This window comes from Notolepis coatsorum (genome assembly GCF_963971535.1).
Source record: "Notolepis coatsorum genome assembly, chromosome: 6".
In the NCBI taxonomy this organism is placed as follows: domain Eukaryota; kingdom Metazoa; phylum Chordata; class Actinopteri; order Aulopiformes; family Paralepididae; genus Notolepis; species Notolepis coatsorum.
In genome coordinates this window covers 134,280,175-134,299,050 of record NC_140170.1, presented here as the reverse complement: position 1 = coordinate 134,299,050, position 18,876 = coordinate 134,280,175, and the positions used below count along the sequence as shown (strand labels likewise).

The window sequence follows — 18,876 nt, the reverse complement described above, 5'->3', positions numbered from 1 at the left end:
TTTAATGGACAAAGAAACAACCAAAGATCAACCCCTCTCTCTCTTTTTCTCTCTCTCTCTCTCGTTCCAGACCTGCTGAAACGTTCAGCACCAGCCCGTATTGTCAACGTCTCCTCAGCCAACCACTGGAGGGGTAAAGTGGACTTCTCTCACTTCCGTGGGGAAAACCTCTCCCACACAATGGACACCACATACAACCACACCAAGCTACACAACGTCATCTGCACCAACGAGCTAGCTCGCCGGCTACACGGGACAGGTAGGCTAACTGGACATCCACACACTATGAGCTACAAAGTGACAGACACTCATAATATTCAATGGAGGTCACTCTTATGACCCTGTGAGGCGTTAGCGAATCACAACAGAGAAAATTATGTTTCTGCTGAAAGAGAAACCCTGTACCTTTCAACTGAAACTCAATTTAAATATCATACAACAGGTTGCTATCATTGTTGGAACTGCCGGTATGTAAGCTACTATAAGCTAAACTGTAAGCTATGTTTGACTGTAAAATAATTTTATCACAATGAAAGAAGATCAGGTCAGAACATTATTTTATGTAGGGGAAGTTCACCCAAAATAAAAATCAAACATAATTTTCCTCTTACCCGTAGTGCTGTTTATCCATCCAGGTAGTTTCGGTGTGATTTGAGTTTTGGAGATAAATGTGTCTTTCCAAAAATCATGACATGGTTGCTAAAGATACTCCACATACCTTTGTTGTGAAGAGTTTAACAAATATTATTATGGGGGGGGGGGGGGGGGGGGGGGGGTACTTTTTGGTGTATGTGTATCAAGGAGCGATATGTGAAAAAAAGTCATTTTAATTGCCTTGTGTAAATTGACAATAAAGGTACTCTCTTACCTCCTCAACTACCACTACACCACTCTATGGGGACAATCCTCTATCTTGAACCTCTGTCTATTTCATATCTAATCTGCCTGTCTGTCCCTCTTAACTGTGTCTGGGTATTTACCTGTGTGTGTGTGTGTGTGTGTGTGTGTGTGTGTGTGTGTGTGTGTGTGTGTGTGTGTGTGTGTGTGTCTGTGTGTCTGTGTGTCTGTGTGCGTGCATGCTCTTGCGTGTGTCATACAGGGGTGACTGCGAACTCCCTGCACCCAGGAGTTGTTATGACAGAGGTGATGAGACACTACAACGTCATAGTTCGATACATCTTTAGCCTGATTGGAATCTTCTTCTTCAAGGTGGGTGCTTTTTAATACTTCAATGCATACTCTTCATAAACTAATAAGCATATTGTTATGACCCAGCCTAGGGAAAAACCCCAACTCCCAAGAACCACCGGCAACAAGGGTATTGAAGTGTCAGGGTTAGGGCTAATGAGGTAGCTCAGCACAAATTAATGGAAGCTGATCCTAAGCTCGGCTAGCTTGCAGCCGGATAGCTTTCTACTGAACACACAGAGAGGAATTTGGTATCTATCTTCTTGTCTGTAAGCGCATTTCCCATAATTTTGGCATGTACCTTTAACCCATTCTCTGCCACGCTTATATCCATCGCTGTTTGATCTCTGCCAGCACTGTAAGTCTATGGAGATGTTCACCTTCTTTGCAGGGCTATAACTTTTTAAATTGTATTGCTAAATTGACATTACTATGGCCCATTCAACATCGATTATCTATCGTTCAGGATGTAGGAACGTTTTACTTTTTCATTCACACATTCATACGAAAATACCGTCTAGAGTATAAATATGTTTTTATCGTTTTCTGCAGTATTTCCCAGAACGTGAGATATAGGCACAAATGCATATATTAGATCATCAAATGCAGTTTGATACCGATCGACGCTATATTAAAATTTTCAACTGTACATGGTCCTAAACGTTATGACTGATCATGCGCGGGTGAATGGAGGGGGGGGGTCGTTTATAATTCCGTGATAGTCGTTAGATGCTTCATGTAGTATGGGCCATGAAGTGGGCCATGAAGTGCTTTGAGAAGCTAGTGAAGGGCTACATCTGTTCCTCCCTCCCCATCAACCTGGACCCCCTGCAATTTGCATATCGCCCCAACAGGTCCACGGAGGACGCCATAGCCCATGTGCTGCACACAGCAGCATCACACCTGGACAAGAGGCAGGGGAACTATGTGAGAATGCTGTTCATCGACTACAGCTCAGCATTCAATACCATAGTCCCCTCCAAACTCATAGCCAAGCTCAGGGACCTGGGCTTGAACTATGACCTCTGCCAGTGGGTCCTGGACTTCCTGACGGGCAGACCCCAGGTGGTAAGAGCAGGCAACTGCACCTCCTCATCCATCACGCTCAACATAGGGGCCCCCCAGGGCTGTGTTCTGAGCCCCCTCCTCTACTCCCTGTACACACATGACTGCGTGGCACAGCGGAACAACAACACAATCATCAAATTTGCTGATGACACAGTAGTGGTGGGCCTGATCTCTGCCAACGACGAGAGGGCCTACCTGGAAGAGGTAGAGAATCTGTCACAGTGGTGTCAGGAGAACTGCCTCTCCCTGAACGTCAGCAAAACAAAAGAGATGATTGTGGACTTCAGGAGGTCGGGGGTCAAGGACTACAGCCCCCTCAGCATCGACAGGGCACCGGTTGAGAGAGTGAACAGTTTCAAGTACCTCGGAGCCCACATATCCGAGGACTTGACATGGACCACACACATTGACAGTGTTGTGAAGAAGGCACGACAACGCCTCTACTTCCTCAGGCGCCTAAGGAAGTTCCAAGTCAGTCAGAAGATCCTTAGGAACTTCTACTCATGTACAATAGAGAGCATCCTGACTGGCAACATCACCTCCTGGTTTGGGAATAGCACTGCACAAGACCGTAGCAGACTACAAAGAGTGACACGTTCAGCCAAACGCACAATTGGAGGGGGGCTTCCCACCCTCCAGAACATTTACAACAAGCGGTGCAGGGGGAAGGCTAAGAGAATTATTAAGGACTCGAGCCACCCGAACAACTGCCTCTTTGAACTGCTGCGGTCAGGCAAGCGATACCGGAGTCTTAAGGCGAGCACAGAAAGACTCAGAAGAAGCTTCTATCCCCAGGCCATCAGGCTGCTAAACGAACAATAAACACTATGCAACAACCATCAAATGCACACAGCACACACACACACTCACTTAAACCACACAAACACACTTTATATTTATTGATAAAGGATTTGCACTCCACCTCGTACACCCACTGTAAATTGTACCTAAATTGCACCTCATCCCATTTCTGCCTTGCACTATATAGTATTGTATTAGTACACTGCACAGTATTGTATATTATATGGTAACTCAGTTACGTCTATTCTGCATCGAACATTGTACATATGTCTATACTGAACACTGTGACCTAATTATTTTTTTACTTCTAATTTACATGCTATACTATGTTATTTTATTTCATACTTATCTTGTCTTGCACAGTCTCTGGAGCGTAACAGTAAGAAGCATTTTGTATAAAAGTATTCTGTACTTCTGTATGACAACTATTAAAGAAACTTGAAACTTGATATATTGATCAGAGCAGTTTGTATCGAAAATGATAAACAAAAACGCTGAAACTCACGTCAGTCTCCTCGTACCGTTGGGCGATGAGAGTGGAGCAAACAGATCCCAGTTATGTGGTGGGGATCGAGGCGATCCATTTTCGGTTTGTATATTACTAATACACGCCCAAATCATGTAGATTATTGAGTTATGGCAAAGATCCATATCCACGGTGTGTGTATTGAGTCCCGCGACGATAAACGAGTGGCCGGACGGAATTGGGAGACGCACCGGGATCACAAGAGATCCACTTCCGGTTGCAACTCGCCGATCAGCCACCAGATGGCAGTATTGAAGCGTTGCAGAGTTGTGCTGGCTCACACAGCATCCGACAAGGCTCCGTGAGTGAAATATGAATACCATGGCGAAAATATGAAATTTTTATCAGAATCACGTCGTACGACGTTATTGGCAGAATTCGCATGAACTTGAAACCCGTTGTACGACGTTATTGGCGGGGAAAGGGTTAACGAACACAAAAAAAACAGAATGAAAATGCCACCCACCCCTACCAAACCTGAGCTGTCAATATAGCACAAAGGTAATCACAGATAAACACATCATGTACATCATGCTGGCTGGAAGGCTGGTTGGAAGTGGAGAGGAGAGCCAGGGGAAGCCATCTTGGAGGCTGGAGCCAATCAGCTAACTGAAAACCCACACAAACAATCACTCCACGAGCTCACCTGCAACCCATCACACACCAACACCACAACAGGCTCACCAGTGTATATATATATATAGAGAGAGAGAGAGAGAGAGAGAGAGAGAGAGAGAGAGAGAGAGAGAGAGAGAGAGAGAGGTTGATCTTTGGTTGTTTGGTTGTTGAGAGAGATCCACGAAAACAGGGAGGATTAAAACACACACCAACAAACATTGTTCATGTGACCTTGAGGTCATAACAATATACAACAACCAACATACTGGTAATTGGAAATGTTGAGTCAATCCAAATCATTTGTAGTGTGTACTGTATGTATATCACCGGTAAGTACACAATCTACTGCATTCACTGTGATTCTACATGGAATTCAATAGACCATAGTGTACCACAATTAAACCCCAGTTAAATAGGACTATTTGTGTGCATTTGACTGTGATCACAGGGATCCCTCGCACTCTTGCAACTCAACCAGACTTACCAACAGCTGTTTTAAATAAGTTTACAAACAACAGCAACAAAGTAGCATGAAATATCAATGAACTGGAATAATTTCCTTATCTCTCTTTCATCTGCCAATTTTTTTTAACTGATGAGTGTTCATTATACATACTGTACATTGCCTAATATCTTCTAGGAACCTTAATCACTGAAGGGGAAACATTTAATTCACATATTGGTATATTCTTAGACCATGTTTTATTTTCTGTGGTTGTTTTGTCTAGAACTGTGCCGTATGTACTGCTGTCTTCTGGGCCACATCTCCCATTTCTCTCTCTCATTTTCTCTATTGTTTGATCTTTAGATTAACTTAAGCTTTTGGGACTGCTTTTGATTAATTCACTAACTATGCAACTAATTAAATCACTTCCTAATTATAGCGCTGTATGAGGTAATGCAGCTTTGGGCTCCTGATCTTGTTATGGCACATTCCTCCGTGGAAGATACAAGGTGAATAGGAAGAAGGCAAATTAGGTCAGGTCACCATTTAACTTGACATGGGCGTGTGTGTGTATTATCTGCATGTGACACCTGCCAGTTTTCCAGACAGACCTTGTTGGGTATCTGTCTTTTTGTTTAAACCACTGCTGGATCATACAAGCCGCCTTCTTGGTTCACTCTCCGTTCACTCTGTTTGCTCTCAACATGAAACTGAAAACAATAAGCAATAATTTAACAAGATACAGTAGGCCTACATGTTTGAAAATTGGTCTGTCTGTGGGTGGGTGCACACATACACACATTTTTTATATCATACAGTATGCCTTATACAGTACATGTGAGCCATATACAGTACATGTGAGCCTTATACAGTACATGTGAGCATCTACCTTTGTGTGTGCGGCGACGGCGTGCATGTCTCAGCAACCTTCCACAAAGTTCATTCTAATCCCAAAAGATATAATAAAGTATTTTGGATGGCTGCTTTCCAGAGGCAGTTCAGCGAGTTTTACAGCTCAGTGTTTCCAGGAAAAAACAAATAAATAAATAAACAATAAACAAACGCTAACACGTGTTCTTCCAGAGAACTCAGTGTTCCTCGTCTGTGGTGTGGAGAACATTTGGAACAACAATCTCAGCTGGTTATTATTGCTAGAAACCTATCCAGAGAAGGCTGTCGAGGCCTTGAGGTGTGTGTGTGTGTGTGTGTGTGGGGGGGGGGGGGGGCGTATGCTTCAAGCTGGTTTTCAATCTAATTGCATTTTTAACACAAGGTATATTGATGTAAAATTTACCAAGAGGTTAGAACTGTTGTTGTGACAATGCTGACTAATGCCCTTTGATCACTATCCCCCTGGATATCAACAGAATCTAACCATTTCAGATATCCAATCTGCTTCCCTGAAGAGAATGCCTAATCTAGTCCATCGGTCGGTTGCTACCAGGCCATGCAGCTGGAGCATGGCCTGGTGGCCTTGATGACTACCTCACAAACACACCACAGTACATCAGATTGCAGGGCAGTCAGTCAGATGTATTGGTGAGCAACACCGGCCCCTCCAAGGAACTGTGCTTCCTGTTCACCCTCTACACCTCCGACTTCTGCCATAATTAAAGTGGGTGCCACCTACAGAAGTTCTCAGATGACTCCTCCCTTGTTAGTTACATCACAGATGACAACAATGACGAGTACAGGGCCCTGGTTGAGAGCTTTGTAGTGTGGAGCGACAGCAACCACCTCCAACTCAACATCATGAAGACTAAGGAGCTGGTGGTGGACTTATTTTTATATTCAGATTTTATTTTATTGCCTATATTTATGTCTTTCTTTTATTACCCTGCCCATACTTGTACCTCCCCTCCCCCATGCTGCTATAAAGGAGATGTATCTTATCTTATCTTAAAGGATATCAGCTAGCTAGTCCATAAACAAGTAATGAAACTAATTTGCTACAATTTAGTTAATTTTAGTGTTTCAAAAACATCCACAGCAACTGTTTTTTTATTTATTCATCACTAGCACAGGTTAGCTAGGCAATACATTGGTCGCCAAGAACGACTTACGCCGTTTTTGCCCACCATGCGTTGAACGCCAACAACGGCGTAAGTCGTTTTTGGGATAAATATTTCATTTTTCCGCCATGGCATTCATAATTCATCCAGTCTCTCTCCGGACTGCAGCGGCACCCTGTATGAAATTGCAACGCCTCAATACCGCCGCCTGGTGGATGGTCGGGCGAGTTACACTCTCGCCAAAACCGGAAGTGGCGCTGGTGCATCGAGGAAATCCCTCCGGCAGTAATATCTCACTTTCTAAACTCAATAATCGATATGATTTCGGCGTTTATTGCGCCATACAAACCGGAAATGGATCTAGGAGATCGGCATCAAATAATTGGGATATTTTCCCTCCAGTCTCATCGGCGAACGGTAAGAGGACACTAACGTTATTTTCAGGCCGATTGTTTATTCATTTCACTGTAAACCATCTGATCAATGTATCAACCCATTCTAAATAAAGCTGTTACTGATGATCAAGGAATTATAAATGACCCCCCCCTTTCCTTCACGCATGATGAAGCATAATGTATACCGATCATATACATTTGAATTATTTTATATAGCGTGTATAGGAAAGAAACGCTGATCGATAATCTATCATATGTGTCAGGGCCTATAACTCGTTTTTGGAATTACAGCAGAAAAGCTTAAAAACATACTTATATTCTAGACGGTATTAACACAACAATGTATGAATGAGAAAATATAACGTTCCCACATCCTGAACGATAGATAATCGATGTTGAATGGGCCATAGTAATGTCAATATAGCAATACAATTTTAAAAGTTATAGCCCTGCAAAGAAGGTAAACATCTCCATAGGCTTTCATCGGTGGCAGACTGGGTACAATGATGGGCACAACCCCCGGCGCCCAATGTGTTAATAATAATAATAATACATTTTATTTGTGTTTATTTTAATAAAAAACACAAGGCAGTTAAAAGTCAAGGTTAACAATAAAACAAGCAACAGGAAGACACTGACGTCACGAGACCGCCGGCCATCTTCGTATAGGGGACAACAAACAGGTTTCTAGATCAAATGTATGCGTTGAGCTCTGTTTTTATTACATCTTACATTCTTGTTAATTTCATAACGTAAGGTTATCAAGTTCAAGTTTCTTTATTAGTTGACATGCAAAGATACAGAATACCTTCACATGGAATGCTTTTTTCTGTTATGCTCCTATGAGGATCGTAGGACGCTTGGATCATACACATACAGCTCATTACAGTAATATTCCACAATTATTACATTTTAGATAGTAATAATGGTACAGAGCCTTGAGACAAACATATGCATATGCACTCTGCTCTATTGGAACTATCCCTTTATCCATTCTAACAATGAAAAACTTTCTCCACATGTACACACCTATTTACCTCCGCCTGGCCACACCCACATCCGCTCCTATATAAGCGGGGTCGTGGCCACACAATCAGCTCCTTCCCGGGGAGCTCCAGTAGCTCACCACGTACCGCGAGTGCTATTTCAGCGCCGTGGACAACCGCGCTCGCGCGGATCTGGGGCTGAGCGCGTTCGAATCCCGGACGGCAGCCGTGCCTTTCCCAGAGTGTCTTTCCCCCCCATCTGAACCCTTTCAGCCTGCTTCTGTTGGTCGAACTTGACCAAGTATGAATGCGAAGAAAAAGCGATAAACGCTAAAAGAACCAGGTGACTGGTCAAAGTTTAAAAAAAAAAAAATCAGCTCCTTCCCAAGTCTCTCACCACCGAAGGTGAAGACCATGGGGTCCTCAGTGAGTCAGAGCAGAACGCTCGCTATACTCATATAACTAGGGTTATAGGATAACCTTACGTTATAGATCATATAGCTTTACGCTCTGCTCTATTGGAACACAGGAGCTGAGCAGAGCGAAAAGCTCGACAGATGTACCCGCTGAGGCCCGACTGTGCGAAGAGGGTTTAGCACCTCAAACGCACAAGGTGAGCAGACCGTGGGACTTACCTTCGTTCAGAAGGACCCGCGACCACTCGGGCGCGCATCCCACATGCCACCAGGGAACGGACGGGAAGCAAAAAAAAAACGTCACAGCCCCCAACATCACGGGGTCGAAGGTCAAGAACCCAACCCCGTGGCAAGGCTGCAGCACCGAAGCGCGGAGGAGGTCCCAGCCCTAGGACAACCTGAGGACTAGGACCCCCTGAAAAAAGGGGCCTGGTGAGGCCAACGAGGCCACGGCATCGAGACCCCACCAGACGGTCACTGGTGAGGTGACACCACCCCCCACATCGCCAGCGTATCGGACAGGGCCCAAATCAAGAGCAGGCTGTTAGATTCTGATACATTCGGCCAGTATCATGTCTTCTTGTGTTATCATCTCTCCATCCGATCCCTCTGCGTTGTGTAATTTTAATGATCCTGATGTATCATATACTGGCTGTACAATCCTTATCTCTCCCCGTTAGTGCAAACCGCCACCATAATGTTTCACCACCTTCGTAAGAATTCAACACCTTGACAGTATACCTTTCTTGAAAGAGCGTCGTTTATTGATATAAACAGAAGCTTCAGCCCAGATGTTATCAGATTGTATTTTCATTGCTATCGTCTCTTCTGTTATTCAGTCCAATGGTGGCTCAGGCCTTGTCTAGCCAGAACCCTTCTCCCGTCTGCCGAAGATAATGATGATGTGTCATCCCCCCCCCCCCCCCCCACCGGCGAGGGTGAGAGGGATGAGAGTCTCTGATGGTTTCTTCCCTCCTGTGGGATTAGTTTCTTTTGTTCTGCCCTTACCCGGAACTACTGTTCGATTTATATGATCTTCGTCATAGCAACGACGGCCCCGCCCTTCTTCTGGTTGTCATGTGCCGCTACCATGACAACCGCGTTTAACCTTTAGACACACATTCTAAACGTTTCATTACTGTTTCATTAATGATGAACCTCTCTCCGCTCTGTGCTGCTGTTATCAATGTTGATGTACTGGGGAATTCAAAACATTCTGCCCTGCTCAGTGTGGTACTCACACTAACACCCTGCTCGCTCTGAACCACCGTCTCCTGCTCATTTCGACCTCTCTGACCTGGCACCTTTAGATGCTACCATCTCCCCCCAATCTATACATCACATACATTGAAAAACACCCCAAAACACCCGTTTTCTCTCAAGGCCCATGCGGTCAGGTGGCGTAGCGGAGATTGTGCTCATCACCAATGCAAGAGGCTGCGGTCTCGACTCCCGGAGAGTCAGCATTGCCTTGGCTTGGGCTGATCGCTATACTAACTCGTTTGGCTGAGTTAGGGGGAGGGAAGCCGTGGGTGGGTCCTGGGCGTTGTGGACAGCGACCCTTACAGTTTGGTCGGGGCGCCTGCACAGCGAGGGTAGGATCTGGAGAAAGGTAGTGTGACCTTCCACATGTTACACTCTCTCGGTGAGAATCTGCGCTGCCAGGCTGGCTGCCGGCTGGCTGCACATGTGTCGGAGGAAAGCATGTGACAGTCTCCGGCCTCCCGGACCAACAGTAGGGGGGAGTGCGCAACAACCAGGAAGGGGGTTGGGAATTGGCATAACGACTAACAGGGGGATGGGAGAAAAATCGGAAAAAAGGAGGGGGAAAAAGATAAAAAAACAAAAAAAGAGCAGGCCCTTTCCCCCTTGGCACGCCGCTCTGAAGCACTCTTCTCAAGAGGCTACCCCCCCCACAACACTGCTGGGCCAGTCGGCGTGCCGGGGAGACAACCCCCAAGGAGGTTTATCCCTCAATCCAGGCAACAGGCCCCAAGAGCAGAACTCAACCTGTGCCTGGAGCACTGCGGACTAGACAGGCGCCTAAAGGGTCTACTACAAGAACAGTATCCCGGCGGAAGGGGTGTTTGGTATGCTGTGCAACATGTCATAACCTCCACAAACCCGACCCCCCAATCCAGCGGGGTCGAGGTTCAAAGAAGAGGCTGACACAATTGGCAGACATCATGAAAGTTGCGGGGGCATACTCTCGGGCAGACGGGGTCAAGCCCGGCCTCAACCCGAGAGTCGACTCTGCTACCAACACACCGGAGAACCAACTACCCCCCTATGTTTAGTTTAACAGGAGGCGGTTGTTCCCTTAACCCACAAAGAAAACTCAGAAACATAACCCTATAACCCCCATAACCCTAACCCGCATATACACAGGCTATACAAGCTATACAAGTGTTTCAGTTTTCAAAGGGTTAACCCAGGCCAACAGGTCGACGAGAACGAGTTCGGACCTGGGCCTGGCAGACCGGGACCTACACAGGGATGCCTAGAGGAGTTGACAGCAACCTCCCCGACAGCCCCCTCCCATCCCCGCCTAGCAGGGGGGAGGGGTGAAACAAATGGAGAAGGACCAGGCCCCCTAACACAGCGCAAGGTACAACACAGTATGGACCAAGCACGTCACTGTTAAGGGCAACTCGTAGTGGCATACATATGACACACACATCCACGACATCAATCCCCGCGACGCCCGGCCCGGAATTTTCCCCCCGGAAAAGCACAAAGTCCTTCGGGGTACCAAGACCTGTGCCCCGGCGGGCAATGGGTTAAACTGACCTGGTCTGGCGCGACCAGAATCAGTCCCGTGTCCTAGTCACACCGCCATCCCCAGTCCTAAGATGGGGGTAGGTACACGTGTCGATCCAAAACATCACAGAGGGCGCCACCAAGACGGTCAGTACGCAAACAAACTGCTCCTGGTGGCCCACCTCATGGGCGTGAGACCCCTCCGCCAATGTTTTGATCTACTCCGTCATCTCCCCCCGGAGATGCACGTGAGCCGTCGAGTCTAACCTAGTGCACTGGCGCTCGGTAGAGATAAAAATCTCCTTCCCAGCCGCCCGCATAGAAAATGCCGTTTCTATGAACTGGGCAACCAAGGCGCGCCAGCCATAAAGTGGTTCCACATGGAAAGCACCCAGGGCCAGCGCTATATGCACGTCGAGAAACCGAAACATATCGATGGCAAATTCTAATAAGAAACACCAGACAACGTTTCCTCCATGCTGTCTGGGACGAGCAGCAGGAAGCCGGCCTATAAGACACAGACACGGGCCTCATATGACGTGTCTGAGGGTAAACCCTGTCAATTCTGCTCTTTACATAAGAGGGGAAGACAGAAGTTCCCCCAGAGAGACCTCTACGTGAGTAGCAATTGAAAAAGATATATGTAATAATTGGGCCAAGTGACCAACGACCCAATACACACTTTGATAGAGAGCAGAGCAGAAAACAAACAGTTTTCGAATGCATTGCATCATCCAACTTTGACAATGACAGCGGTCTGCAGCACAGAGCCTGAAAAACTCACGGATGTCTCATGGCCAATAGGAAAAACGTGCCCAGTGACGTATTCCATGGCCGGGGGAAATCCTGTGACCCACCCATCCTAATATGGAGTGGAACCAGGGAACCCCCCCCCCCTCCCCCTCCCTGTGACGCGCTGACCCCTCAGCCGACAGGGAGACTGACAGGCAGGAGGTCCAACCTCCTGGCCAATCAGTAAAGGGGGGAGGGGTTTATTAGTCCACCTCTTATGACCCCTCACCCCTGATACGATGCAACAACAAAGCAGAGCCATGACACCAGTCGTAGCGCACTACATGAAAGCGCATATACCTGTTAGGGTAACAGCTTCACATTCTGCACGCCAGCCACAGACGATAACCTCGTTTGTGCAAAAAACTGGCTTTATACACGGCTTCAGGCTCATGTGCAAAACTTGCCATCTGAATTTTTACACCTTTACCCTAAAGCAGTGGTCACCAGGCCACGTGAGCGGATCGGCGCGGCCGAGAAATCCGCTCTTCGCTCTTTAAAGCTTGGTCCGCTCCGCTAATCGCTCATGTTGACCCCGCCCCCAAGTCGCTCTCCGCTCGCTCCCCGCTCACCTTGAATCGAGCGCTCCCCGCGCCAGATCGCTCGGCAGATTTTTTATTTTTTTTGGAGCATGGTGTAAAGTAGCTCAAACTACAACAGTCTACACCCCCTGGGCCTCTTAACAATTGTTTGTATTGAGCCGCATTGTAATTGTACCCATTCTGCAATGTTAAATAACGTTGTTTATCCATTCACTAGCTCTATTAAGCGATGATAGGCTAGCCGAGCCACAATGCTATGGTCGCTGCCATTAACGTTAGCATGTAAGCTAACGACAACAACAATGGCGTCGATACTTTTTCTAACAGGAGTGAGTGACAAAGCCTGAACAGGATATCACAGGTTCACCCTTCTCATTGGTTGAAAATGGCCTTCATGTTTGTACATCGCCATCTGTTGCTTTGGCATTGTACTGCATGTATATATTACATCAACAGTGTTAAACCACTGTGAGCGGCCTGGAGTGGATTGGAGCGGAGGAGAACTCTCGCTCCGGACGTCGCGCCGACTCATTTTAAAACCCACTCCTCGCTCACGTCAAAACCGCCCGCTCCGCGCCCCGCGCCGCTCACATGGCCTGGTGGTCACCAACCTTTTTAAGCCCAAGATCACTTTTTATTTTTTTGGTGAAGGCAAGATCTACCTATTGAAGCGTTGAGAGAAAAAGACAGCCAAGATTGTACTTTAAACTAAATTACTTTTATTTGCCTGTATTCTAATTACATGCAATGCTTTGGTCCAACATTAAAACGTCAAAGTAGAACTGTAATATGTACTTTCTCAGTCAGTGCTAAGTGCAGTCATCTTATGCAGCATCACTTTTCACATCAAAACAAAAGTAGAACTGTAATGTGGACTTTCTCATATTATTAACATTATAAAATGCTAATTGTAAATATGTTTGTCAAAGTAGAACTGTAATATGTACTTTCTCAATCAGTGTTAAGTGCAGTCATCTTATGCAGCATCACTTTTCACATCAAAACAAAAGTAGAACTGTAATGTGGACTCTCAGGGAAAGATAAAAAAAAGAATATATATATATATATATTTTTTTTTTCAGGGAAAGATCTACAGGGAAAGTCTCAAAGATCTACCAGTCGATCGCGATCGACGGGTTGGTAACCACTGCCCTAAAGTAAAGAAAAAACACAGACCAAAGAGAGGGGCCAAAGGCCTTGGTACAAGAGCTATACATGTAAACTTCTTTAGGCCCAGTTGTGGTCTCAATGCCACGTTTACTTAACGTAAAAACACTATACACACAACCCTCTTTACACAATAAAAAAGGCAAAAGTTCACTCTCACTACTGCAAGAGGAACGCCGTCTTTTATGACGAGAGAAGACATAAGTCCTCGACCAAGTGCTAGCTACAGGCCTTGCTAAGTTACATAATAGCGACCAAACAATTTTCAGAGAAAACTGCACCACTCCCTAAGCAAGAGCACAACCCCAGCAGTAGCTGAGGGTTTACACCGTATCCCCAAAAATATTGTGAATCAACACACGTTTGATGGGGGGGGGGGGGGGGGGGGCAAACCGGGGGAATAATTTCACTCACCACCTCACCCCTGATACGACGCCAAACACCAGGTGCATGGCGCGCGCCAGATGAAGCACATATACTCACCTGTAGAGTAAAAGCTTTACATCATGGACGCCAGCCACAGCCGATTTCGCCACAGCCGTTTGAAAACAGGTTTTATCCACGGCTCTGCTTATGTGTGAAAACTTGCCACTCGTTATTTTTACCATTACCCTTAAGCAAAGAAAATAACAAGCTAAGAGAGGGCTCAAGCCCTCACATGCCACTATGTACAGCACTGTAGGTTAACACCCAGCCAGTTGTGGACTCAGCCACGTTGTCTAAACGTTACATGAACACACACACACAACTTCTCATCATACAACAAAAAAACCCAGTTCATTTGTACTCACGTAAAAAATAATGCTGTTTTTAGGTAGAGAGAAAGACATAAGCCTTGGCCAATGCTAGAACCTAAGCTATACAAAATAGCGACCAAGACAATTTTCACTAAGCACACGTCGTATCTCCAAATGCAGTAAAGTAACATATGTTTTGTTAAACAAAGACATCGTTATTAACCAAAAACATTCGGGAGGGGGAGGAAGGAAGAGTGGGGCAATGTCCTACGGACACCTTACCTGCACCTCGTACGCAGGACGAAATGGCCGCAAACACAGGTTGGTCTACCACGTTGACGAGGCCTCTCGCTGGTGGGGCCAGAAGCGGCGACGGCTGGAGCTTCGCTCCGGCGCAACGCCCCCCTCCTGCGGCCGGTCATGGCGCAGGCCCGACGACATCTTCTGCCAGAGATGACGCCGTAGTCAAGAGTGCCAGGGCCCGCTACCTCCTCACGGCTAGCACCAATGGTTGTAGCACAAGCTAACAGCTAACTCCAGGCTAACTGATAGCATCAAGCTAACGTTTCTAGCCGAGCATAGCCGCCAGCTAACGACTTAGCCTAACAGCTAACTGGCTAACAGTTAGCTTCTACCGGCTATCGATAGCCACCAGCTAACGCAGTAGCAAGCTAATCGGCTACTACTGAAGCTGTATAATGTGAGAAATAGCGATACAGGCCAACACTTCTGACAGCCGCTGTCTCTTCCTCTTTTTATCCAAAAGGGAAAAAAGGCAACACACGTTTCTCTCACAGAACGGTGTTTACCAGACACAGCGGCATCGGCAGTAAGCCCCGTTGTACGCGGGCTGCAGCCGACATGAGCTCGGAGATATTCTCATAATGAAACACCAAGCTCGCATCCTTCATGCCGGGTGTTTTCGTCTTGAAAAGCGGGGCCAGCGTGGTGGCAGAGGGTATCCGTTTTTCAGAGACCCGGGGAATTGAACCGCAGACTCTGAATCACGGCCCCAGGAAAACAAAGCTACGACTTCACTGAGGAGGAGCACTGTGTTATCGTGGGGCATCAAACTAGAACCCCCTCCACGCCGCTATGAGGGGCAACGAAGGGATTCTAGCCTGGAGCCGACCTTACGCAAGCTGCACAGTTGTCCCCTCACAACTGACACACCTGAGGCTCGCGTCGCAAAAACATCACCCGCCCAGGGAGACCGTCAGCTCTCACACAGCCGACTGCCTCCCGAGGCATAGTATCCAACTGCAGAGCCGGAGACAATGCCGGCGGGAATTGCTCAGCGACGCGTGCCCCAATGCGAAGCGCCGGTGGAGGTCAGAATGATCATCATCTTCTAGACCAGTGTTTCTCAACTGGTGGGTCGCGACCCAAAAGTGGGTCGCGGGGCCATTTTGAGTGGGTCGCGGATGTGTGTAAAAAAAAAAGTTAAAATAAATAAATTGTACTTTTTTTTTTTGCACTACTTATCTTTGTGAAAGTGGCTTCTCAGCTCTGGTCCAGCTGAAGACAAAGCGGAGGAACAGATTGGACATTGAGCATGACCTCAGAGTTGCTTTGTCTACCATCACCCCAGACTTTGGGCGTTGTTTGTCAGGAGCAAACATCCCCAGTTATTCCATTAGTTCCCTGTTATGTTAAGCTAAGAAATATGCTAAGAAGCATATATTATTTATTATTATTTTATTTCATTGGGTTTTTAGCAATAGTTGCACTTTTTTGTGTTTATTTCATGTTTTGAAAGATTGCGTATTACTGATTTTTTTTTTTTACATAAATCATATTGGTTCAAAATTTTGGGTCGCGACTTAATGACTAAGGAAAATGTTGGGTCCCGAGGCTAGACCAGTTGAGAACCACTGTTCTAGACTCTCTGGTGGTGAAGACATTATCGCTTTATTTTCTCGAAAAATAGTGAGAGAAAAAAAACAAAGATACGCAGCTCCTTTTCTTTCTTTTCCTAACTAACTACTTTTGGCACTAAACTTAAAGTGGTGTATACAGACACTTTCGGTGGTGAAAGTAGGGAAGGAGCTGATTGTGTGGCCACGACCCCGCTTATATAGGAGCGGATGTGGGTGTGGCCAGGCGGAGGTAAATTGGTGTGTACATGTGGAGAAAGTTTTTCATTGTTAGAATGGATAAAGGGATAGTTCCAATAGAGCAGATCGTAAAGCTATATGATCTATAACCTTATATAAGACTTTCGATTTGGATTTTTGATTTAGTTATTAGTACAAAACGTAACACAGCAGCTCTTTGGCATTGTGATGCACCGAAGAAAATTACCCTTGATTGTGTTTAATTTGCCGCTTTTCCGATCCGTTTTCTGCACTAAATGAAGCTTAAACAATGTACCAGGAGTGAATTTTTTCCCCAAGCCGTAGTTGCCTAGCAACAACAGACAGGAAGTTGACTTCTAGAATAAAAACAGTTAAGTTAAAATAACAAAACAAACAAACAGCAGGGGGTAAATGACAGTGGCAGAGGTTACAGTGAATATGCTAGTTTGAACAGATGGGTTTTCAGTTGAGATTTGAATGTTGATAGTGAGTCAGACTGTCGGATATGTGGGGGCAGGGAGTTCCAGAGTCTGGGAGCCGAGCAGCTGAAAGCTTGGGCACCCATGGTGCTGAGGCGTGAGCTGGGGATGGAGAGGAGTCCAGTAGATGATGAGTGGAGGGTGCGGGAGGTTCCTGGAGGAGGTCAGGGATGTAGATGGGGGCTAGATTGTTGAGAGCTTTGAAGGTGAGTAGTGTCACAATCACGGCGAGAGCGTCTCTCTCTCCTCCTGCTTCCACGCCCTTATATGGGCAGCTTCCGGCTCCAGCGTTCTCACGCTGTCACATGGCAGCAAGCAGCACAGCTGAGAGTCATCCACTCATCACCAATCAATCAATCAATCAAATTTATTTATAAAGCACATTTCACATGACGCGTGTCAACCAAAGTGCTGTACAGAGGGTAAATACATAAATACATAAGATACATATAGACAACAGTCACACTCCGTTTTATGGGAGGGCACACAGGCAAACACATAGAAAAACAGGGCATGAGTCAGTGAACGGGAAAGGCTAGTAGGTAGAAGTGGGTTTTGAGCCTCGATTTGAAGGCATCTATCGAGGGGGCGAGCCTAATGGAGGTGGGGATGCTGTTCCACAGTTCAGGGGCTGCGATAGCAAAGGCACGGCCCCCCCTGAGCTTGAGGTTAGACCTCCGGACTGTCAGGAGCCTCTGATCGGCTGACCTGAGGGACCTGGTGTTGGAATAGGGGGATAGGAGGTCTGAGATGTAGGAGGGTGTGTGACCATTAAGGGCTTTAAAAACAAATAGGAGAACCAACCCCGATATCAACCCTACGGATCCTGCCCCTCATCGTCCGAGTGTTATCCTATCAACCCAGGACCATCACTCCCGGCCTATGCTGTCTCCTGACGCACCGCCCGCTCGGACGTTCCTGGGAACCTCAAGCGAGCACCCCTGCTCGTCCAAAGTCGCACATTCCTGTATATTACTGTTGCCTTGTCTGCCTGGTACCCAAGGAATGAAAACCAACCTAAAACACTCCATTCTCTCTCTCCCTGTGTGTTCTGCTATTGGGCTCAGCCACCGCTGCCGTAACAAGTAGGAGGTTTTTGAAATCGATCCGGTAGTGCACAGGGAGCCAGTGTAATTGAATGAGGACGGGGGTGATGTGGTCAGATGAGTTGGTGCAGGTGATGACCCTGGCAGCAGAGTTTTGGATGATTTGTAGTCTGTTGAGGAGTTTGGTGGGAAGGCCGGTGAGGAGAGCGTTGCAATAATCGATCCGGGATGTGACGAATGAGTGGACCAGGGTTTCCGTGTTTGATTGGGACAGGGATGGGCGGAGTCTGGAGATATTTGGGAGGTGAAAGAAGGCAGAACGGGTGATGTTTTTGATGTGTGGTGCAAAGGAGAGGGAGCCGTCCAGGATGACACAGAGGCTTTTAACTTGGGGGGAGAAGGGTACAGGGAAGCCGTCGATGGTGATGTTTGGAACTGGGGTGTTTTGTGATTTGGTGAGGGTGGATTTGGAGCTGATGAGCAATAATCATATAATAATCTCCCATAGCTACTGATCATGCTGGTCCCATACATTTTACATTTGAAGGCTTAATGTATATGCTACTAATTTTACATCTTCTTTCAATTAACCAATTAGCCACACCCCCTCAACATACTGAGAGTTGACTGTGCTCAGAGAGGGTGAAATCAAGATGTGTGGCTTGCAGGGCTACAGTAAATCAGCATGGGGATTATGTCATAGCAGACCACATCTCACAGCATTTCACTGCACCAGCAGAGCTGGAATATTTACATGGTACAGAGATTATTATTAGCATCGAACAACTGAATACTTCTGCTCACATGACTTAATCATGAC

General features: G+C 46.5%; 1 protein-coding gene across 1 annotated transcript in view; it reads left to right on the top strand.

The window, feature by feature from the left end:
• LOC311230440 (retinol dehydrogenase 12) overlaps nucleotides 1–18,876 on the top strand; it is a 60,572-nt gene that overhangs the window by 31,158 nt on the left and 10,538 nt on the right. The window contains exons 4-5 of the mRNA XM_084316711.1: nucleotides 71–259; nucleotides 1,100–1,209. Coding sequence (XP_084172837.1) covers nucleotides 71–259; nucleotides 1,100–1,209 — 299 coding nt within the window. The remainder of the gene's footprint in view (nucleotides 1–70; nucleotides 260–1,099; nucleotides 1,210–18,876) is intronic.